The following is a 25,055-nucleotide window of genomic DNA, read 5'->3' on the forward strand; positions in this document are numbered from 1 at the left end:
GTTTATTGAATTAATAAAACTTATGATTAAAAACTAACATTGACGTCAAAAATCTAGTTCTTATGCTAACATAGGTCTTGGACTGGGGTTCCCTACTTGAGATAGAATGCCGTTTGATCGAACATTAATTGCTCGAAAACGTTGGCTCGATTGTCTATTTGACCCATGAATCGTGAGCTCGACGGTTTGCCATATCGATGCATCAAAATCTCGAAAGAACATTTGCTCTAACGATCAACAGCAAAAAAATTGATTTCTCCAAAAGAATGGAGCCTCTTGTTCGCACCTTGAAATGTAAAAAAATTTATAAAATACGACATATAGACTACGAATATAGAATACGACGTAACTAAATATTTCGAGAAATAACTTTTTTGGCTGTTGATCGTTAGAGCAAATGTTCTTTCGAGATTTTGATGCATCCATGTGGCAAACCTTAGAACTCACGATTCACAGGTGAAATGGACAATCGAGCCGTTTTCGAGCAATTAATGTTCGATCAAACGGCATTCTATCTCAAGTAGAGTATCCATTGGACTGACCCATAAGCCTGTTTGATCAGCTCAGACAAGACTAATTTTTTTATAACATTTTTCTTTTCAATTTATTAATAGGAAGTTTAAGGTTAAGAACTCACGAAGCGGTTCTCTTCCGTAAAATGAAGATGTGTAAGTAAAATGTCGTAGCACATTTCACGACGTATTTTTCGCCCGTGGCTAGGAAAGACGGTTGCTTGCGGTAGCCGCAGCGTCCGCAGGGTACTAATAGAACCGCGCGGGATGTGGTCACCCCAGCGCTTGGCGGCCGGCGCCCGCGCACTCTGCGGTTGGTGCGTCAAACTTCGCAGGCGACGATCTCGATCGATCGTAAATAATCGCGCGACTTGCGATATCTCCCATCAAGTTTGCGATCAGCGGTGTTATAAGTATTAAAATAAAACAGATGTCCTACAGCCACGGCGGGCGCAGGAGAAGACCGCTTCGTGAGTTCTTAGCCCAGGATACCTACCATTATAACTTAAATAAATCCAATAACCCACCGCTTTCGTTACAAAATAAAACTTAAATGTTACAATATAACAACTAACTTTCAACTAAAAAATAGTGTAAGGCACATCATTGCCGATGTCTTATAAAAATATAATGCTTTTATACTTAATCGTAAATCTTATTCTAAAATTAATGCAATTTGATCTGTATTTCATATTTTCTCTGATACATTGTGTTTATTACAGAATGCTACATTAAACTACAGCAGAGAACAAAAAAGTAGCCCTACAGTTTAAATATGTCAGATTTCACTATGAATATTATCATAAATATCTATAACATGTTTATAAAAAAAACTGACCTCAAAAGTCTCGTGAAATTACACCTATTCAAGTTTCATTTAAATCCGTTAACGGAAAGTGGGTGAGATCCAACAAACTTGATTCAACCACAATTTGTCACCCTTATAGGTGGAATATTTTCATCAATTTTGAATGGGACCACTACTGAGGTACCCCTTTTCAAGAAAAGAAAGAATCATTGTAATCGGTTTACAAATGTCGGAGTAATCGCGTATCGAATTGCGTTAGCCTATATAATTATAGGTATTTCGTAGCGGTAGAACTCCTTGTGAAAGAGTTCGTCCAGGGAAGTACCTTACCTATTTCTGCCGCCAAGCAGTAATGTGTTCCGGAATAGAAGGGTAAGGTGCTAGAGAAATTACAGGCACATGGGACTTGTCAACTTATGTGTCAAGGTGTCGGGCGCAGTGGCCGTGTCTCTCAGATATGTGTGATTAAAAACTCTTGAGTGACACTGCAATTGTTAGGGACCAGGCACACAATTTCGGAACGTATCAAACTACCAAGGAATTAGCGGCATGGTTTAATGTTAGCATACCCTCAATATGACATGGCACTTCAACAATGACGGCGAAAATGTTTTGCTGCGAGCAAAATAGTTTCACCATTATTGCTCCATGATAACGTAAGATCTGTTACTGCTCGAGAAACAGTTTTAACACCATAAGACCTGCAGTTAGACACCATCCGTCATCCTATATTCTCGACGAACCGCGCCCTAACAGAAAAAAATTGCTTCCCTGGAAGAAGTAAAAAAGCTTTCATACGAGTTCTATCGCAAAGGTTTGAATGACCTTCCAATTAGATGGCACAAATGTATAGACAACGAATGTGAATTATTACTTTGATTAAACAAATATATTTTATCTTACACAAAAATTGTTTTGATTTTTCAGTACAAAATGGCAATTTTATACTTCAACCCCTAATTATTATTAAAAAAAAGGCACACGCCTCCTTTCACAATGAGAGAGCTTGGGTTGTAGTTCCCACGCCGGCCTAACATGGATTATATATTGCTTTGCAGGTTTTCTCACGATGTTGTCCTTCATCGATTCATGGTTAAAATTTTTTTGCACATAAATTCCGAAAACTCAGAGGTGCAGACCCGGATTGAAACCCACGACCTGCTGCACCTGCACCACTGCTTGAGAGGCGGTAGGTCAAACCAAAGACTACCAAGCCTGTAGTATAAACTAACCCTGTATTTTTATATCAGAGTTGCCTGAAATGAAAACAATCTCCAATTCGTTGTACTACTTACTGCACAACCTGTATAAGTGTTATACTATTTTAGGATAGCCCCAAACTGACATGAATCAAGCGGACATTCTCCGACTTAGCCGCTATTGATAACTCTGTCTGCATGTTCTTTTGCTCCGTGTCTCTTTTAAATAAAGGTGTGTTACCTAATCAGCGGTAATTTTTTCAGCTTCTGCATCATCACTGATTTTGATTAGGATGTCCTGTATAACCTGGTCGATAGTGTGTGTATCGAGCATGCGAGCAATGTTCTTGTCTTCTACCACATAAAGGAATAAATGCTTGGAGTTTTCACGCAGGCACTGTACTCGAGACCATTTCTCACGATCGGCTGGTTTCGCGCCGCAGTGGTCGATCACTTTTTCTAGAACCTGCAATTGTAATGTTTTCGAGTCAATGGTATTATTTTTTTTAATTAAAAATAACTGCGCATTTGAGCTCCATCTCATCTGATGGAAAGTGATTATGAGGTCGACGGTGGAGCATGCACATAATAAAGAGTGCGTATTCTCTCTGGCCTTGAAAAGTAAGATTGCGGCCAGGGAATTTCTCTCTACAGACGTTAGACATATAAATGTGGAAGTGTTTCGCTTCGTAGGACTTGGTATATTTACAACATAGGGGCGGAATTAAATCATGCAATTCCATCCAACACTCTATATCACATCCTGTATGAATATCGATAAGCAAGCAACTTTACAGCAGTGTTCAAGGCTCAGCAGCTTCGCCTCAAATCCGGGTAACCTATAAGCCTCTTGGCATGCATTTCAACTGAATCCAAGGGGGCCAGTTGGTATTCAGCAGAAAATTCCTAACTTGTTTATTAATAAAATTTAAGTGCGCATTTGACCTCCATCTCACGCGATGGAAAGTGATGATGAAGTCGACGATGGAGCATGCACACCTAAAAAATGCCTATCGCCTTGAAAAGGCCCAAGTTATGCCGTTCGGGGAACTAGTCTGCAGGCAAAGAATTCCATTCCATAGCCGTTCGCCATATAAACGTGGAATCCTTGGCATATCCACAACTATATAACTCTATTTTAAATTAGTTTAAGGTTAGTGAATCAGTAATAAATTATTAAATATAATAATTACCCTATCGACGGTCTCCTCCGGCCAGCCGAAGAATTCCAGCAAGTCTTTATCGATAAGGTGCGAAAGCAGAAGCTTGAGGTTCTCTGCCAGCTCCTCTTCCGACATTAGAGGGTTCGACTCAATCTGAAATATAATTATTTACAGTTGAAATTTATTATATAATTATTCATATTATTAACCTACAGGTACTGGTCCACTAAAATATTATCTACCCACATTTTCTGGCGTTTTTCTACGAGATGACAATTGATCACGATTGCGACCGTCAGGAAGACGTCAAAAAAGATACATTTACGATAATTATAAATAATTGTGGAAGTAGACTAATGGTCAAGACACACTGAAAGAGCAGCGGCCAGAGAAGCATTTTTGGTGCAAAATTTTCTTGTAAAGAAAAAAGTTAAAATTGATTTGAATTGATAGAATGTATATATATAAGTGATAGAATGTATATAGCGTGCAAGCTTTTAATGTTATTGGACTACATCAGTGGAATAAAGGTTTGCGTTATGGGCATTGGTTGCGGAGGACCAGGGTTTGCCTCCCGATAGGACCAATTTAAGAAAAATTAACTTTTCTAAATTGGTTCTGGTCTGGGTGTTCTGGGAAGTGCCTCAAAGTGAATTCAGTTTCTCTGGTACTCATAGTACAGGGAAACTTCCTAGTCCATAGTTTAAGACTAGGCAATTAATTGGTGAGGTAGTCTGGCACATTATTATTATTAATACTACAGACAACTGTTTGTTTTCTTTACCTTGAGAGACGTCGGTGGAACGACCTCTTCAGTGCCGTCAGTCTCCTGCATTCCGCCGTATAGAACACCCTCGCCGTAGTCCTGCAAGATCCGGTCTGCCTCCGCGTCCAACACGTTAAGTATTGCATCCAGTTCAGACTTTCGCACCCGCCCAGGATTCCCGACGACGTTCTAAGTGGACATCACCATGAATATATGTAGATAAGTTAATTCGACAATAAAAACAACAATTCAAACAAAAATTACTTATATTATTTACAAAAGTCAAAATTGTTTATTTGCTAGAATACATTTAATAAGATCTTGTTATATAATTATTAACAGTGCAGTATTCAACGTTTACAGGTGTGCATAAAGTCATAAATTCTATGTTAGTATTGTATGTCTTAAATTCTAAGTATTCTTTAATTGTATAGAAACAGTGGTTCAATAAAAAAAATAGTAGATTGTACAACAACTGCATAAAACGCGCCATTTTACCCGAGTATCATAGTAGTATGGATACTTAAGTCGAGGGTAAAATGAGTTTTATCAACGAGTTATACACTCTGCTATTCACTTCGATTGCGAGGAAATTAAACAGTAATATTACAAATAAACGATTATTTAATTAAAATTGAATGTAAAATTACAACAATCAGACATTAAATGTGATGGTTTTTTTATTTTATGCACTAGAGCATAAAGTCCTATTCTATGCAGCCTGCACCCAGCATAAATACGAACTTTAAGAGCATGAGAAGTGGAAAAATAGTTTTGATTCCAAAGTGATTAGTATGTGACGTGTTAACGTGTGCGGTCTCGTGACACTCACCAATACTCGTCGCACGTGCCGCAAGTGTTCGTTGAACACCTGAGGATGCACCTTGCGCACGTGTCGCACGAGCTGTTCCCCGCGCACGTACGCGCGCGCGGCCACGCAGTACATGCAGCGGCGCGCGCGCTCCAGCGTGTGGTGCTGCAAGTGCCGCCGCATTTCCAGCTCCGTGCGAGACTGCCGGCCGCACACCTCGCAGGAGTACGCTGCGATGCAACTTATCAGATCACTGTCAGTCCTTACATTACGTGTCGCTCATTTAATTTTCGCTCACGTAATTTACATTACGTGTCGAATTAAGTACGTTAACACATCTGGATACCTCCAATGAAAGCCTATTTAATTTTTTGGTCCTTTGTTTTTATTTATTTTTTGTGTCTTCATTTTTTTTTCACAAAATTTGGGGAACGTAATATTAGTAAATAAAATAAGACTGTTTACATTAAAAACAGAAAATGGCCAAAAAATTAAGTTGAAGTAGTGTTGACATTTGAAGTTTACGTTTGAATAAAAATCGGCGGTAATTTTAAATTTATATAAAGTACACAAAGTTATTAACACGTCACGAATTTGAAATGAAAGTTAAAAAAAAATATTCAAATCCATTTCCTGTAACATTACAAGAAGTACAATTGCGTCAATGGAGCACCAAATGCGCAATGTTATTTTGCAAATAAACTCAAGAGTTAAAGGTGTGATTTGATGCCATATGAATCTTTCAGCCTTATTTCGCTAAGTTCGACTGTGCACACGCACGCACAACTCATCGTGACTGTTTTTGAAGAGATTAAGAAAAACAAATACAATTGCAATAACTATACAGTGTGATTTTAAACTGGGGCAGTATGGGGAAATCGGAAACCGTAGGAGATACAGGGAAACTGTCCTAGGAACCATTAGGTCTTTGTTGTGAAAACATATTTGATATAGTCAATTTTTTGATCCAGCATAAGTTATCCGTAAAAATTACAAATATTAACTATTTTTAATACTGATTGACTCACTTTCTTGTATTTATCATTTCATTGTGCCGGAAGAAAAAATTGGTGGAATTTAATAAAAAACAGTTTTACAATGATAAATTGAAGGAAGCGTTGCCTTGCAGTATGATGGGACAGTACTGTCTAGCGAAAAAGGGATTGAAACTTACGTCGTAGTAACATATGCTTTTTAACATGTGTTTTCAATGCCCTTTCACTTGGGAACACTTTTGCATTATCACAGTTCTCAATTGGACACTTAAATTCTTTTTCACCGTTCTTATGTTCTCTCAAATGTACTATTACACTGAAACAAACAAAAAGACTTTAATAAATGTTTACGAATAACGTATATTGTATGCAGGCTGTTCTAAATGAGTAGATAAATGTCTACATATATTTACAAAGAGTGACGTAGAGTGGTTAAAACCACGAAATAGTAATTAATCAAGTAAAATAATAAATAAAGTAAAAAAACTCGTAAAAATATTAACCTTTCACCATGATAAACATTTTTTTCTAAGCTATACTTAATAATTTAAAAAGTTTTATCTTATGCAGACACTAGATAATTTTATATTCACCCAATAAGATATAGTAAAGGTATTTCCGAAAACCCGGAAGTCGAAAAAAAATTATTAATTTTTGAAGGTTTTAACTACTCTATGTCATTCTTTGTTTCTATATGTAGAGATTTATATACTCACTTTGGAACCATCTTATTCCGACTGACGAACGCGACGAATGACGACGCAAGCCAAAAGAGTAGGTGTTGAATTTAGTTTTAGATGTAGTACGACGGTGCTCTGCACGTAGATAATGGGGTGCACAAACAGAGCCTCTTCGCAATGTCGTACTATTCATGACCTCTTTACGTCTGGCGCACTCTGGGCAACAATCGGCGCATACGCAGATTAGCAAATCCTTTCATTACAATGGTAAACATGTCCCACATTTCAGAATGGTGACAATTTTTTTTTTACAAGTAAATAAGTGCACATTTGACCTCACCTCCATCCACCACCTCCTCACAGTTAAAATGTGCATGCTACATCGTGCATGAATTCACTCACTCCTTGAAAATCCTCAAGTTATAGCGTTCTGGGATCAAATCTGCAGGCAGGGAATGGATCCTTTGCCGTTCACCATATAAATGTGGAAGCGAAAAGCTTGGTACGAATCTTTGGAATATCCACAACTTATGTGTGGAACTCCAGCCTACATTTAGACCCACGACGATGGAATGAGGAAGGCGGAATTAAATCAAGCAATTCCATCGCACACTCTCCGTGATATATCCCGTAGAATACTGATAAGCAGGCAACTTTACGGCGGTATTCAAGGCTCTGCAGCTTTGCCTCTACCAAATCCGAGTCACCTATAAGCACTACTAGTGACGCGAGTAGCGACAATAACTCCTGGCCACAATTATATAATATATGCAATCGACACGATAAGAAGATGTAGATATTATTATTATTATTATGGTAGTCGACTAAAAGATATAACTGATGCTATAGAAAAAAGGCATAAGCAATTTATCTCATGTTACACTGTCATTTTTTTCCCGAAAGTGTTGGCTGATCTTAATTACGCATATTGTATACTTCTTTACGAGCTCCTGGCAGACACTGCTTTTTGATATGGAACGCACAACCAAGAAGATGTTTTGTAGTAAAACGCCCTTAGTGCAGCTCGTATCAATCAAACCGATGAATAATTTCTGTAGGTGAGAAGTAAAGGAACCTTAAGCGCCAAATAGTAATTTTTACTACAGAGCGTTTTAAAGAAAATATCTTAACTAGGCATTTGAAACTAATGTTAAGGCTAAGTACATTTTGTTTAATAAAAAACAAACGACGTCTTTTATAATTTCGTGGTTTTTACCATTCTAAAGCAAGGTTTGTAAAAACATCTAAATTCTAAAATATGGACTTAACTTGGACTTAAGGTCCTTTACCTTTCACCTACATATTTATAGCGTGTACTACTTAGAAAATTATTGCATAACAGTGTATATTTTGAAGAGCACTCACTCGACTTCTGTAGGGAAGAATCTGTCGCACTGCGGACATTTTTTGCCGACGTGACGCTGCAGATGGCGGTCGAGCTGCGAGCGCTGGATGAAAGAGCGACTACACACGTCGCATTTGTAAGGCTTGTCCAACACATGCGTCAACACATGTCGACGCATCACCTCGATCGTGAAGGTGCTGTAGCCACACTGAAAATATTTTTTATAAAGGTGTACACACTCCACTATATTTAATTTTTTTTGTGTGTACATTTGGGTAGGCAAATTATGGATCACATACTTGCCCTTTGGGGTTCGCGTAGGTAAACATTTTTTTTTATAATATAATGTGACGGGACGAACAAGTCGTGCGCCTGATGGTAAACTACACGCCTGTCCATAACAGTTGCAGTGCCACTCAGCTCTCAGAACATATTCAAATACAGCGCTTTTGGGATACTTTATTATAAATCGAACACATACACGTGTTGTAACGTGGCCCAATCATTGGATTGGACCAGTCAGTTTGACGGAATTTTCCCTTGTGTTTGATCAATAATAACAACATAGTGGAGTATTTTCACAAAAAATATATGAAAATCATGGTAGTAAAAGATGATATTTAATAAATATATGGTCCTATCAATTGTCAACAAAGACTTTTTATTAAAAAGTAGTTTATCTGTGCTTTCCTTAGTGCCTTGGTACAAAAGTAACCTTTAAGGTGGATGAATCGTCTACTGATACTACTATCAGTCTACTATCATTCTGCTGATACAGTGTGACGGAATGTAATGTATGTAAGTAGCAAACATTAAAATATATATGAAACGTCGTATTTATTAAATAGATGACATTTTTGCGCTTTAAAAATAAATAAAAAAATAAATTTTCTTGCTTTACTTTTAATTTTCTTTTATTTTCGACAAATTTTATAATACCTAGTTTTAAGACTAAAATAGATATGTGACAGAAAATTTTAAAGCCGTGCTAAAGAATATTAAAACTTACCCAGTTTCTTGTTATTACTAATCCATGGCAGCGTGTACAATTTAACTAATTAATGGAAAATTTAGATACATGGCTTTACAGGTCTATTGTACATCAGATTACAAAACTTCAGACATCACCAGCTAATAAGAATAGTTTTACCCAACACTTTAGAGTGTTAGTATTAGTACTTGTATAAAACTGACTAGAGCTAGAAAAATTATTACTTATTTAGGGCTTGCACAGATATTAAAAGTAAAAATTATACCATTATTCACATTTACGATCTGTAATAGCCCTCATCACTCTTAAATTGATCTATTGCGATCATCACTAAATTCAGAGCTCTTTTGTGTCATTTTACATTATAAACGACACAATGATATAAATGACACAAAATTTTTGAATATTTTCCTGTGCTTTAAAAAAATATGTTCATATTACCTGGGAATATACAAGAACTTTGCAGTTTATTATACGTAAATATAAATACTTAAGTCCCTGTGAAACTTACCACATCACAAGAGTATTTTTTTTCACCATGTATCTCAAGATGTTTCACCATTGAAGCTCGAGATCCAGTTGTCTTACCACAATGGCCACATTCCAACTTTAAAGGTTTGTCTGGAATTATTAACAGCAAAGTATTGGTAAAAATGGGCATAAATATATAAAGTTAGTCTACATACAAACTTTTGTTGATTTTCTTTCGCATTATTGTTTTGTTATATGAACAAAGGGCATACAGACACATTGAAAATGCCATATAAAAGAAATGTGTTTAACACCCGTCACTAGTCCATAAACAATTGTTAGAGACACGATTTTGATTCCGTAGTAATGTTCTAAAGCCGCAGCTGTGTTTCCATCCATCATTTAAAAAATAAAAAAGAATAATAATTTATTAAAAATATTTTTTTAGCCAAAATCGTTACGGTTAGACATACCTCATTAGGACGCGTGACAGGTTAAACAGCCAATAGATTTTTTTGAAAAAATTACTAAATCCTATTGATTACACCAACTCTTCTTTAACCTTAAAATTATAATTTTTTTATAATCCCCTGTGTCGCGGGTGCCGTGGACACACACATAGACAGACAACACCCAAACTAACGAGAGAAATAAACGTAGGCCATATTTCTCACGGCCCGGGAATTATACCGAGGACCTATGCGTGGCAGTCGAGCATAGTAACCGTTAGGCCACAGAAGCAGTAAATTAATAGATATAAAGGCAGTTTTAAAAACATTACCTGTATGAATTTTTTGTACATGAACAAGCAACTTGGAGAATTTTCGTGTGCTGTACGAACACTGCTTGCATTTAAACTCCTTGGGGGATATATGCTGCATTTTTAGATGCACCATCAAATTATCTTTTCTTGAGAAACAGGCATCGCATATCTAGAAAATGAGTATTTATTATTTCCATGACTATAAATAATCTTATTTAATAGATACTAATGAGGTAGCTGTGTTTATCATATTATGATCTACAACTTAACAACAAGAAATTATAAGTATACTATATAATGACTAAACAATAGACGTGGGCATTTAAATAAAAATCACTTAATAAACTTTGCTTTTTAATATAAACACGCAAACATACTTATAATTTCAAGTTGCAAGCATTAGTCAGTTCATTCAACAATTGAATTTTTTACAATGTGCCTAAGTGTCAAGTCCTGCCATCTGTTTCCACACAAATTAATTTGTCGATGTGAGTACTAATCTTAGAGGATGGAAAAAAATAATAGTCTAAGGTACTAATGTTGTAAATAAAAATAAACCTCGTGTTTTACAAATAAAGTTATTGTTATTTGTATATTGAATCATAGTTTACTAGTGCTAGTGTTGTCTCAGTGTAAAAAATACTATTTAATGCTAAAAACTCAAATAAGAAAAGTGCATAATTTTGCTGTTTATTTATCTACCCTCAAATTTTTTCATAATTCTGCCTATCAACCAGTCTATGATAACAGGGGCCTTACCATGAACTCTTATTACGATTCAGTTTAGGACTAAAATGAATCGTTGTGAAACAGCGCTACATGGAGTGTAGGTATATCACCATCCCGCTTTTTTGTCGTTACGAACCTATACTGAACTGTAATAAGAGTTCATGGTAAGGCCCCAGTAGTTTTTTAAAATGACACTTATAGTGTATTTTTTCTGCAAACATTTACCATCATTTATCTGCAAATGATACTACCAAATCAAATCAAAAAGTGCTTACACAACAAATATTTCACCCAAGCTTATTCATAAAATAACGTTCTACATCCCTTAGTGACCTAGGGCAGACTACTGAAACCAACCAGATTGATGTTATAATTGCACACAAAATGAACCAAGTTCCCCATTGAATGAAAACTAGGAGGAAAATAATCCTCAATATCCCGCCCCACTGCCATGGCAACGAGTGCTGCCCCCTCGAAGCAACAAAAAGAGAAAAATGAATGAATCTCCACCTCAGCCCGAGAGAACAGTAACAAAGAACCGCTTTAGTGGCCTAACCCTAGACCCAAAAGATACACGGTCATCACTAAAATTGCTAAATCTAGCAAACCTCCACCAATCGTCCTTAGTGGCATAGAAGATATTAACGAACTATCTAAGTTGCTTGAATCTGTCAGCAATAAAGAGGAATTCAAACTCAAAATAATTAACAAATTTGTTCTTCATGTTCTTGTCAACTCTGCTGAAGAGTATAAGAAGATTATAACCGTCATAAGAAAGAATCCTACCTATCCCAAGTTTCAAATGTAGCAGTGGCAGCCAACGCTGATGATGCCGCGTTCCTAACCTGTAATCGCGATCCCAATGAGGCAAGCAGAATGTTGTAATTCCAATTTAATGCCAACAATGCATGGATAAACAAATGGCGCCTAAAAGTGAGGGCTCCAAAATCTCATCACATCACTTTTGCGCTTGGACGTGATACCTGCCCCTCGGTCAATTTAGGTCCTGACACTCTACCACAAGTTTCTTGCGTCAAATATTTGGGATTACATTTGGATCATAGGATGACATGGAGTGAACATATAAAAAACAAAAGTACTGGGCTTCTTGGAAGACAGTCCACCTTATCTCTAAGCAATAAGCTGAGAGTGTACTGCAGTGTAATAAAACCGATCTGGACTTATGGGGTACAATTGTGGTCAACAGCCAGCAAAACAAATTTACTTAGCTTTCAAAGAGCCCAAAATAACATTCTCAGAGTATTAACTGCTGCACCTTGGTATGCTCGCTACTCCGAAATACACAATAATCTGAAAATGCTAACAGTTCTCGAAGAAGCGTAACACTATACAGCTCACTACAGTCAACGACTAGAAGTGCATCCTAATTGCCCCAAGTACTGTTGCTGCCAACCACAATTAGAAGACTGAAAAGAGCAGATGTGCTGTGCAATTAAGGGGAGACAAGGCAATGGCCTTAATCTTCTGTAACACCCTATATCTTCCAAGTCATCTAATTAAAGTGGAATTGAAGTCAAGTGGACTGATTGCAGATTTCAAGAGAAAAAAAAAATTGCAAGCATCACTACTAAATAATCATTGGCAACATTTATTACCAAACTGGGAAAAACATTGACAATCCTGTTAGAGTTTGAGCATGATGTTCAATGAAATTCAATGGTCAAAAAGAAGAAATATGTTTAAATATAGCTTGTCAAAAATATGCCAGAAAAATGAAAAAAAAAGAAAACTGGACATTGGCGAAATCGCCATTTTTTTTGTATAATTTTTATAATAATACTAAACTACCGTACATAGTTATTTTTACTTGACATTGGCGAAATCATCGATTATTTCGATGGGGCCATAACATTTAAAAGAAGAAGAAAAAGATTGATAGCAAAATATATTTACAATTTTCATAATATTTATAAATAGTATTAGCAAAGTGTAGTAAATTCTTCAACTATAAGTTCTAAGTGATTATATATATTTGTTGAAGTTTTAATAAACTACGCGGAAAAATCCGATCAAAATGGAGTTGTGTAAAATTCAGATTACGAAGCTGGATGGACATAACGGGTCCAATGGCGTTATCGCATGTCCGCAATGCTCAACGGCATCGACGGATTAATGGATATCGTGGAGGGCCAAGTACGAGAACCTGAGCGACAGTAGCTGCTGCCGGTGATGGAGACACTTCTGTTCTTGGGGAGTACAATCGGATGCTAGGAGAATACAAGAGATCTTTAAGCACTGCGTTGCTTTTGATCACGAACAACATCTCGGATGAAATCATGGACAAAGTGATGAGATTCTGTCACCCTAAGGATGTATGGGATGAGTTACATCGGCTGTACGACGGCATGAACGAGGACCGTTTGTATGAAGCTTGTTTGGCATTTTATAAAGCGAAAAAACATCCATCAGATGACATGGTGACTTGTATTTCGAAATTGAAAAAATTGTGGCGTACTTTGAAGCAGGAGTTAGTCAAATCAGGTGAAGGTACAAAACAAGATATTTACCGGAGTTTCTGCTAATCTGCAAGATTTTGGATAATTTGCCGGATACATATTTCTCATTTAAAGCGAGTTGGATGCTAATGTCAAAGAAGGACAGAACAGTAGAAAGTTTAACAAGTCAGTTATGTGTTCACGAGAAGGCACTGTTGAACTGTCACGACGAAGAGTCTGGAGTTGAATCTTTTACTGTGAAGGATAATAAACAGAAAAGAATTCAGAAGGTACTAAAACAGAATTAGGATACTTCGAAAGAGGAGAGCAGACGCTGCTTTATATGCAAGGAAAAGGTCATTTAAAATTTCCTATTGCTATATGCATTGTCCTAAGAAGAAGTCTCGAATGATATAACCTGAGGATTTACGAACTGTGGGTATGTCTAGCATGACGCTAGCTTCGGTTTTTGCTATTTCTGCTGAGAATTATCCTGAGATGCGGTATATTGATAATGGAGCAACTAGTCACGTAACGATTCGAGCAGATTTATTTGAGGATTTTAACGAACTTGGAGACATTCACACCGTTACTGCGACGGATGGAAATATTGTCAAGGCACTAGGCAAAGGAAGCATAAAGTTTTCAACTGTTGTAAATGGAAAACCGAGTCAGTTTTACCTCAGAAATGTTTGATACGTACCTGCAATTAAAAGAAATTTGTTTTCTGTGTTGGCGTCTCAAGATATGAACCCCAATAGTGTGTTTGAGTCACATGTAGAATCATATACCATGAAGATTGGCGGTAAAATCATAGTTACAGGAAAACGTTTGAGACATGGAGGTCTATTTACTCTGAATTGTAAAGCCTTGATACCGATGCCTTCAACTTATGTCACAGTTGTACAGAAGGAAGATTTGCTACAATTGTACCATGAATGTTTTGGGCATCAAAACAAAAGGCATGTCAGTCGTATTCTAGAACGAGAACTGGGAATAAAAACAACTGACAGTAAGGAGTTGTGTGATGGCTGTATTTTCGGAAAGGCACACCGGAAGAAGTTCAGTACTAGAGAAAAAGCCACAAAACCTGGTGAAACGTTTCACACTGATGTCTGCGAACCATTTCCAGAGTCGTATACCAAGCAAAGATATTTTTTGATCATTGAAGATGAATTTACCCGTTTTAGATTTCTTACATACAAAGTCTGAAGTCTATGAAAAGTTGAGACAGATGTTGGCTGAAGTTATTGTTGTTGTTGTTGTTGTTGGCTTCTGGACATCAAGTACAAGAACTTTTGAGCGACGGTGGAGGTGAATTCAATAATGATAAGGTACGAAAAGTATTAGCAGAATTCGGAATAAGACAACGCCTGGTAACGCCCTATACACCAGAACAAAATGGTTTGAGCGAACGGGAAAATCGTACGGTAGTAGAGTGCGCGCGTTCAATGATGTGTGCTAACGAGGAATTGCCTCAAAACTTATGGGCTGAGTTAGTTAAAACAGCTGTTTACATTCTGAACAGAACTGGACCGGTTACTATAGAAGGTAAATCACCTTATGAACTATGGTTTGGTAAAAAACCACAGATTAAGAAAGCACTCAGGGGGTCTACTCTCGACCTCCGCCCGAAACAATTACTGTCAAATAAGTAATATTCGACAAAATTAAAAGACAAGTGTCAAGTATGAAGCTTCATTCACATCACGCGTCTTTTCATTTGGTCAAGTATTGCTTATTTGGCAGTAATTGTTTCGGACGGATGTCCGAAGGACGACACTCGAAGGACGGAGGGACACATATCTAGAGAGTGATCAGGATATTGGCGAGATTCCTTATGAAGTTTGGAACAGACCTTCAACCTCTAAAGGACCGACTGTTATGCAACATAATGCAGAGAACGACGTTCAAGTTAGAGAAGAAGATGGAATTGTCAGTGACGGTGAAGTCAGAGAAGACAATCAGAGTCCTGAAGGTAGTAGAAATCAGATGTTTCCAATAGACTCGGATGATGATTATCACTAATACCAGGTTTCTTACCACGGTATGACTTCTTTTTATTTTCCCGATATTTCGGAACGGTTGCACGCTCCATGGTCACGGGTTGACTGGACGGCGACACGCACTCACTGTATTCACACGCGAAACTGAACTCGAGGTGTTTTTGTTTTTATTACTGCACACACTAAGGACCGGATTCCATGCACTGGACAGTTTTATAATAATAATAACACACACACTCAACATAGCCCCGCACTACGGAAACCCTGTGTCGCGGGTGCCATGGACACACATATAGACAAGCACAATTTACACCCAAATTCACGAGAGAAACAAATGTAGGTCATACAAATATTTCTCCCGGCCCGGGATTCGAACCTGGGACCTCTGCGTGGTAGTCCGGCATGATAACCGTTCAGCCACAGAGGCAGTTAAAACCATCATCACGGTTATATGTTTTGTACTTCGTGATCTCGATGGCTTCTCGTACCAACCGTGGTATGTAGTGACGTTCTGTCGAGAATACCTGGGGGCTATGCAACTCGATCCATTGGTTAGTGTCAGTCTGTGTGAGACGTTGTGCTATAGCTGACTTCTGTGCATCATTGATTTTCATATGATCGACAATTCTTCGTTTAGTCTGACCGATATACGAGCTCCCACAACTGCAGTTTACTTTATAGACACCACCCGGTGTTTGTAGAGGAAGGTGGTCTTTTGGTGAACGTAACGTTTTTCCTATTTTGGTTAAGGGGGTGAAAACAGTTTTTATGGAAAACTCCTTTAGCAACCTAGCTATTTTATCTGTCACCCCTTGTACATAGTGACGATGTGAAGTGGCATGTATGTTGATGATGTATTTTGCATAATGGAAGGTACCCAAGGTACCCAAGTACCAAGTACTCCAGACTTCGGAATCAATTATGGCTGAAATAAGACTGTTCTGGAATGCTTCAGTGATACAGATCATGGCAGAGACATACATACGGGGCGCTCAACCACAGGCATGCTATGCATGTATGCTGGAGGAGCTATTATGTGGATGAGCAAAAGACAACAAAGTGTAGCCATTTCGACTACAGAGGCGGAGATCGTAGCTGCTAGTGAAGGTGCAAGGGAGTGTGTCTGGTTAGCTTGGGTTATGACAAGTCTAATTGGAGTTAAAGCTAAACCAACTTTGCAAGTTGATAACAAGGCAGCAATAAGACTACTGGAAAACCCAGAATTTCATCAGCATACAAAGCATACCTGAAAAGTCATTTTTTCATCAGAGAGTTGGTAACTAAGAGAGAGATTACAGTAAAGAAGGTGTCAAGTGAAGGACAACTGGCGGATATTTTTACCAAAGCTCTAACGAGACCCAGGCTACAAGAATTAGTCTGTCAATTGGGTATTCATTGAGAGAAGATGTTAAAGTTTGAGCATGATGTTCAAAGACACTCAATGGTCAAAAAGAAAAAATATGTTTAAATGACATGTTTAAAATAGCTTGTCAAAAAAATATCGGAAAAATAAAGAGTGATAGCAAAATACATTTACAATTTTATTTATAAATAGTATTAGCAGTGTAGTAAATTCTTCAACTATAAGTTCTAAGCAATCCATCCAGCCTACCCTAGCTAGGGCCTCCGTCGAAACAAGTGGGTAACCAGCAGGCCCGCTACTAAGTAGATAATTAATAAAAATGCCTTACCTCACATGGAAATGACGCAATTCCTCTTCCATCACATCCCTTTTGAGCCATATGTCTGAGGACATGAGCATGCCTAACAAATTGCTTTTGGCAGTGCGGACACTTGAATATATCTCTGTCATGGTACTTTCCCATGTGAGCTTTCAGTATAGTTTTGTTAGGACATAGTGCTGGACATTTTGTACACTTCACTGCATTAGGTAATATAGAATGCTCATTGCGAAGATGCTGCAAATATCTGTCTTTGAATCTGTACCTTTTAGTACATTTGTCACAAGCAAATATTGGCTAGAAATATAAAATAAAAAATTAGGCCCAACATTTCATTGCATAAAGAGTAAACAAAAAAATTAACTGTATATTTGATATTTGTAAAACTTCACCACTGGTCACTTTATTGATCTGCAAATACGAACATGAAAATTGTACTATAGTGTTGCATTGCGGTCCACCGTACACAATGAACAACAATCTACTGGAATCAAAATGAATTTTAGTACGTACTCTGCTCTTACGAATTCCAGGTTTGTTGTGAATCCTCGGTACTCGGCCCTTTTTTTTCTTGCTTTCTGGACTGACCTTTTCCTCCTTAATGGTAATGTTCGATCCACTGTCCTCAACTTTTACTTTTTTGATATTGATGTCAATGTCGGAAGCTTTCACAGCCTTTTTACGTTTTGGAGGCATTTTGTGAATTGTTTATTTTCATTTACATTTGCTCCTGGGCCGGATGATCACTGCTCCTTGGTGCTCATTTGCTTAGTCGATATTGATATTAATTTTCACTCAGGCGCTGGAATTTTGCTACTAAATCTATCTGCCACGTAGCAGCATCAGGCGCAAGAGCAAGCTTGAATTCTTGCACGATTCTTGTGACAATGTACGCAACCTCACAAACTAAGTCATACATTAAAATATTATCTTATAAAAAAAGTACAATAAAAATTGTTCTTTATTCAGCTAGGTTAACGTTGAAAACATTTTGCACTTACAAATTGACATCAGCACAATTTGTGTTCAGATATGTAAACCATAGAGATCGTTCAGAAAATATCTCGGTGGTACTTTGAAAACTCACTTTATTTAACGTGTTATGTATGAATGTCGTATTACTGTTGATCATTTCAGCGTGTAACGGAATGATTAATCTGCAGAATCACAGACATTTATCTAGATAGACGTCGCAAGTACAGCAATTTGTGTGAAAACCGAGCGTTCCATTTTTTTATGTATCCATCATGACGTCAGAAGAAGTATTTAGGGTCGTATTCCAGAACTCTACTCAATGCTCAAGTCAGGATTTGAGTATGGTTTAAAGCACTCGAAATAATACTCAAGTCCCTGCCATTAGAGTCGTATTTCCAGTGCGTGTGTTTCAATTAAAATCCTGACTTGAGCATTAAGTAGAGTTCTAGAATACGACCCTTAGTCAGGGGAAACCTCCTTCCGCGCCAAATCGATTGAGTGAACGGAATACACGTATTCCATTCATTTAATCGATTCAAGTATTCGTTGATTACAAGTAGTCGTGAAATATTAATACAGAAGAAAAATACCAAAACAAGATAGTTATGTCCTTTATTAAAAGTTGTTTTTATAAAATTTTGATTATTAATAATTTAACTTTAATTATTAATCAACTTCAAATATCAAAATTATTACATAACTGTCTTTTTGTGATAAAAGATCTTATCGATTGACTTAAATAATGAAAACGCACGTCAATATATGAACTTGCAACTGCCTTAATTAAATCTACTAGATGGTTTTCCTTCGATGATTGATCAAATTGGTGAATGGCAAGACAACTGAAAATGTTACTGCTGACAAAATATCTAAAATCTTACTAATCAGAAGAGGTTTACTTAATGTCGGCCTCGTGTAAAGTTTTTGCGATTTGATCATGATTTCTCGAATTTCCAACTCTGCCACTCTGCATATTTGGATAGCATCTTTGATGGGATAAACTAGACCACCTTCGTCCTTGTTCTGAAGGGTAGAAGCGGCACTAAGTGTTTTTCGATCGATTGATTTAACGGAATATGCGTAAACACGCGTATTCCATTGAATGAACCGATTTTAAATAGAATAATTTTTGTTTAAGTAAGTATTTGTTGATTACAAGTAATCGTAATATTAATATAGTAGAAAAATACTAGAATAAGGTACTTTAGTCCTTTATTTTACTTTAAAAAAAAATTCAGATTTTCCTTTTTAATCGACTTCAAGTATTCAAATTATTATCCTTCCAGTAAAATGAGCTTATTATGTAACATCTTTTTGTAAAAGAAGATCGTATCGATTAACTTAAATAATAAAAACGCACCTCAATATATGAACTTGCGACTGTCTCAATTAATTTTACTAGATCGTTTTCTGTTGGTAATTGATCAAATTGACGAATGGCAAGACGAATGAAAATTTTACTACAGACAAAATATGGTAAAATCTTATTAATCAGACGAGGTTTACTTAATGATGGGCTCGTGTGAAATTTTTGTTATTTGTTTCTTATTTCTCGGATTTCTAACTCTGCTTATTTGGATAGCATCTTAGGTACCTAGGATGAACTAGACCACTTTCGCCCTCGAAAGCAACGAACTCATACGTATGACCAACTCCAGGTTTTTGTAAAGACAGCGCACTGTTAATTCTGTGCATTATATATTTATTCTATTACTCGTAATAATTAAATAATAGTAATAAGTAATTATTTGCTCACTATATTCGAACATTCGAGGCAAAGTGCTGCAAAAATTATCCAAATTACAGATGCTAAGTACTGATAATAGATACTACAAAACTGAAAAAAAGAACGAAACGTTATAAAACGCTATAACAAAAGAGTTATAGAATATTTTTATAATATTGCTAAGGTAATAACAATTTTTTTCCCTTTGTTTTCAAAATCGATCAGAATCGAGAACAGTGTTGCCTAACGCATACATCACTAAATGTTAAATTTGGCAAAAAAACACACGCGGCCGTACCACAGAAACTGATCGCATTATGCAAAAGTGTATTCGTTCGATATTCATGGCTTATTAACAAAGAATCTCAAATATATCGACCAAGTAAAAGCCGCAATGTATTACAAATACGAGGCATACACTGGGCTGCATAATTGTTTTCTCGAAATTATACAAAACCAAAATAATTGTTTTTAAAATAAATTATGCATCTTCTGATTACAAAATCACTTGCCCGTGGAAGGAAACGTCACTGTTTATCCATTTACCCACAGTTATGGTGCTTTTGCTGTTTATAATGGCACAATTATGCATTTTTCGCGTTTTCGACTGGTGTTTATTTACGATAACGGTCGAGCGCGTTCGAAGTGTAGCAACGGCAAGTAAGTGTATTTCACGAACTTTGGGCACGCGAAGTACGTACACTTGCGGCATCTATCTAGATATATGTCTGTGTGCAGAATCGTAGCGGCCGGCGGAAAAATTGAATTGATTTGGCGACAGATCCGTTAATATTTGTAAGATAAAATTAAATGTTGTTTGATAAGATAGGATCATTCCTCAGAAAGTTAGCTGGTACCTTAGAGAATGGAAAATGAAGGGCTGATAAAGAGGAAAAACTTGACATTGGCAATGTTCGCCATAATTTTAGATATTATTTTTACAAACTTGACACTGGCGAAATCCTACAAAGAGCATCGCCTTTGAGCAAAAAGAAGAAGAAGTAAGTTAACTAATCTATAACTTCCGTCCATCGATTATCGAACGGTATTGTATTGTTTAAACTAGTTAGTTATTTACTTAGTTATTTGAAATGGTATTGGTAACGGAAAACACAGAATTTTTGAAAAGGTAAAGAATACCGTTTACACATTACGTTTAAACATTTTTACCTAACGGTTTTCGATTGATTCCATCTAATATACAAAGTCATAAAATTATTGAGTATAGTGCTAATATAGTATAGTGCTATTAGAGTACGTTGTTGCGTCCTACCCTACGGAATCTCGCTTAGGTCGCCACGTGACGAAGAACAGCATTTTTGGTTGCCACGGTAACGGTGTGTAAACAGATATGATGTCAACTTGATTCTGTCAATATTTTTATAACACTCGTTAATTGAATTATTTCAAGTCATAAATAATTTTCTTGGAACAAATATTCTATAAAAATAATGTGCCATGGAAAAGGAACTGGATTCAGAGGTGATAAAAGCAACACAGAATTCTTTGGGCAAATATGTAAAGCGTCCACCGCTTACTGATAAACTGTTGAAGAAACCACCTTTTAGATTCTTGCATGATATTGTGACGACAGTAAGTATTGATTTAATTACTTAAAAGAATTTGTAGCGACAAAATGGATGAATCATGAACGTAGGTAATACGTTTCACACGTTGTTATAATACTTAATAGTAATACATCGAGTATTGATGACTTAATATGACCAAGAAAATTTTTCACTTACATTACAGTGCCTGATGTTTGTAACCTAGATATTATCGAATGTAACATTTCCTTATATTTACCTTTTTAATTAAGTACGTTGGTATCACAAAAAAATATCTTTTCCAGGTACTGAAGACAACGGGATTCTTTGAAGGTCTATTTGAAGATCATGAACTGGTCTCTGATAATGTTAAGGATAGGGAAAGTAAAATTACATTTCTTAATAAAGTTATAGCTGTTATAGGTAAGTATGCTAAAATAGGTTGCAGGTTGTCTTGATATATCACATTAAAAAATAAATATAGTAAGTTATAAATGTATACAAATGTTTATTGGCAAGGAGCAATTACTAGAGTTTCTTACTCATTCTCTTTTTCGGGGAAAACTGCTTTACAAATGAATAGTAGAGTTATTGAATCGACGGCGACAGTGAAGATATCAAGTGTAATATGTAAGATAATATAAGATATCTAAAGGTACAGTCAAAGGCACGCATTTTTTGTGCATTTTGTTTTAGCTGTATGTTTAGGTATAGCCAGAGTTGAATTTTAATTGTAATTGTATTGGTGAACGTGTCGTTACCGAACCTGCACAATACCATTGCCAAATAATATGATTAATGAATGAATGATTTTTAGGAGCGCAACTCCAAAAATGACCAACTGGCACGTTTTGATTTTTATGCATTTAATATTGTTTAAATTCCCAATTCAAACCCTAAATAAATAGTCTGTGCAGTGCAATGCCTTATAATTATCACTATAGATATAATTATACCATTTTTCAGGGTTAACGACAGGAAAAGCTTTGACAGTAAAATCATCCAAAATAGTCGCTGGACAAGAACCTGAGAACACCAATGAATTACTTCAATGTCTCGCTTTCGCGTTGGATAAAAAACTGTCATCCGATGAAGCAGTGCGAAAGGTAAAAAACGGTGAAAAACCATCTGGAGATACAATAAGAAAGGACGCGGCGAAATCTGTGAAAACTGTAAATGAGACAAAGAAACTCGCATCAAAAACCATTCTCCCGAGCAATAAAACAGATCCGAAAGATCGGTCCCTAACCAGAAACGAAAAAGACAAAGTAAACAAAGTTAATGCAGCCAAAACTAAGCAAAAAGATAACACTGTAGCCAAGAAAGATATTCCACCTAAAAAAAGCTCTCAACAAACTAAAACTATTTTGAAAAAGAATTCTGTTGATAAACAGCTGCAAAATAATCATGAAAATGTTACACCTGAAAATATAGTTGCCGTACCTAATGAGACCGAAAATGTACAAAGCGTGAAAAACACAAATGAAAACGATGGTCATGATCAAGATTCTGGAGTGTCTCTTGAAAAGCACGATGTTACTGACGGTGTCGTTACAACACCGCCTCAAATTATATCAAATCCAGAACAAGGTGATCTGGGCAACACTTCTTTTACAATCATTGAAAATGATCTGAATTCATCATTATCATCGCAAGATTTGATGGAAGTGGATAATGACAATGTCGAAGAAAATCGTATAGAAAATACACACATTAATGAGTTTGGTTCAAAAGTTAAACATGACCATTACGAGCCAAGTAAATTAAAAGTTTTTTCTCATACAAGTACTACATTAAATACAGATGAGGGTACGAGATCAAGTCGTAATGGTACTAGCAGTGGGCCACAAAGTCTAACAAAAGATACAGACAAAAGTAGCGTTCACAGTAAGTCAGTCACTGCAACGCAAGTTAATAAAATTGAAAAAGTGGATAGCAGTGCTCATGTTACGAGACCTAAAAGTGTTAGACCTTCGTCTTCTAGACCAGGAGCACCAAGATTACGAGAAAAATACGAGAATGTTTTAGCTGGTAACGACAATCTTCTTGTAGGTAAAGTTAATATCATAGTTGAAAATACACCAAACGAAGAGGAGGTAAGGGGAACATTACTTAAAACGAGTACTTACTATACTCTTGTGCTCAAAGTACATACTTATCTAAGCTTTCCGTTTTAGGAGGAAGACGCAAGTATAATAATAATAAATCAGTCTACAGAAACTTCAACAACGAACAACGATCACCCAGAACATCGTATCTCGTCAAACCAACATGGTCATTTAGTGCAACAGATTTTAGACTCACAAAAGGAGTTTTCTCAAACTGCGGGAAAGACTGAAATCGTAAGTTGCGTAATTTTGGCTTTTACTTACCTGTCTCGAGAATGTTTTATAGTTATGTAAGATGTTTGCAGGAATGGCAATTTGGTGCTCAAAAAGCGAGAGAAGCTGTCAATCAAGAGGTTGAACAGTTAAGGTTTAATATTCAAGCATTGTCCAGAGTAACCAATCCCCTGGGTAAATTATTGGATCACATTCAAGAAGACGTAGAGGTGATGAGGCAGGAATTGCAACAGTGGATGAAAACTTACGACGAAGCTTCGAAAGAATTGCAAAAAGAAAAGACGTAAGTAAAGAAATAAATATACCTACAAGTATCGATAAATGTGTGTTACATTGACATAAAACTAAGTTTTCTTCATTTCAGAGCAAATGAGGACTCGTTGTACCCTCTTCATTCGAAACTAAGGCAGCTGGATGTAGATATTGATGAGAAACGAGACAAAATCAACGATCTCAAGATAGTAATACACAAAAATGCGTCACGCATTGACAAACTCCTTACAAGTGGGGACGTGCAATAATATTTACATATTGTAGTTTTTAAAGTATACATAAAATAAAGCAAAGTACACAATTATGAAGTTCGCAATATACAGGATACATATTCCTACTATAAACAAATTATTAATTAATTCGCTAGCGCGATTATGGGCATTTGGTCTCGGTCTTGAGTTTGATTCCTGAAAGAAAACATCTAAATAGCTAGTCGGGGAGTTTTATCTTAGATCCTGGAGGTAACTTCGTTACTCTGGTGTAGTACCCGATAGCACCTTAGTCTGAAATCAGGTAATTAGTGTGATTGTCTGAGAATAAAAAACATGATATAATAGGTATGCTCGAAATATGAATTCGATTCGAATTCGATGTTAGTATGAAGCACAGAGTATACTGGTTGTATACTCGATGGTATGAAGCAATAATATTTTCACAGATAATTAATTTGTTCTAACAAAACAGTTTACCTCTAAGGTGGTCGTAATTTGCGGTTTTTGAACACATTATAGAGAGTTTATTATATGTGTGTAGATAAAAACAATATGGACTTACAAAAACATATCTCATAGTAAATGGAAATTACTATGAGACAT

The 25,055-nt window shown here is 36.4% G+C and overlaps 2 protein-coding genes across 2 annotated transcripts; one reads left to right on the forward strand and one right to left on the reverse strand.

Annotated features, from left to right (window-relative positions):
- Positions 1–613: 613 nt before the first annotated feature.
- Positions 614–18,175, reverse strand: LOC113226311 (zinc finger protein 25-like). The gene is made up of 10 exons (XM_026458894.1): positions 17,891–18,175; positions 17,387–17,674; positions 10,523–10,673; positions 9,782–9,891; positions 8,300–8,487; positions 6,434–6,570; positions 5,281–5,489; positions 4,467–4,637; positions 3,713–3,835; positions 614–2,985 (listed from the first exon to the last, which is right to left on the reverse strand). The coding sequence occupies exons 1-10, from the start codon at positions 18,071–18,073 to the stop codon at positions 2,761–2,763; spliced, it is 1,785 nt and encodes a 594-aa protein (XP_026314679.1). The 5' UTR covers positions 18,074–18,175; the 3' UTR covers positions 614–2,760.
- A 3,361-nt stretch (positions 18,176–21,536) lies between these two features.
- On the forward strand, positions 21,537–24,673 carry LOC113226314 (TRAF3-interacting protein 1). The gene is made up of 6 exons (XM_026458897.1): positions 21,537–21,671; positions 21,931–22,048; positions 22,592–23,721; positions 23,803–23,967; positions 24,039–24,250; positions 24,332–24,673. The coding sequence occupies exons 1-6, from the start codon at positions 21,537–21,539 to the stop codon at positions 24,486–24,488; spliced, it is 1,917 nt and encodes a 638-aa protein (XP_026314682.1). The 3' UTR covers positions 24,489–24,673.
- Positions 24,674–25,055: the final 382 nt, after the last annotated feature.

This window comes from Hyposmocoma kahamanoa, unplaced genomic scaffold, assembly GCF_003589595.1.
Source record: "Hyposmocoma kahamanoa isolate Upper Pololo Valley unplaced genomic scaffold, ASM358959v1 187, whole genome shotgun sequence".
Taxonomy (NCBI): Eukaryota; Metazoa; Arthropoda; class Insecta; order Lepidoptera; family Cosmopterigidae; genus Hyposmocoma; species Hyposmocoma kahamanoa.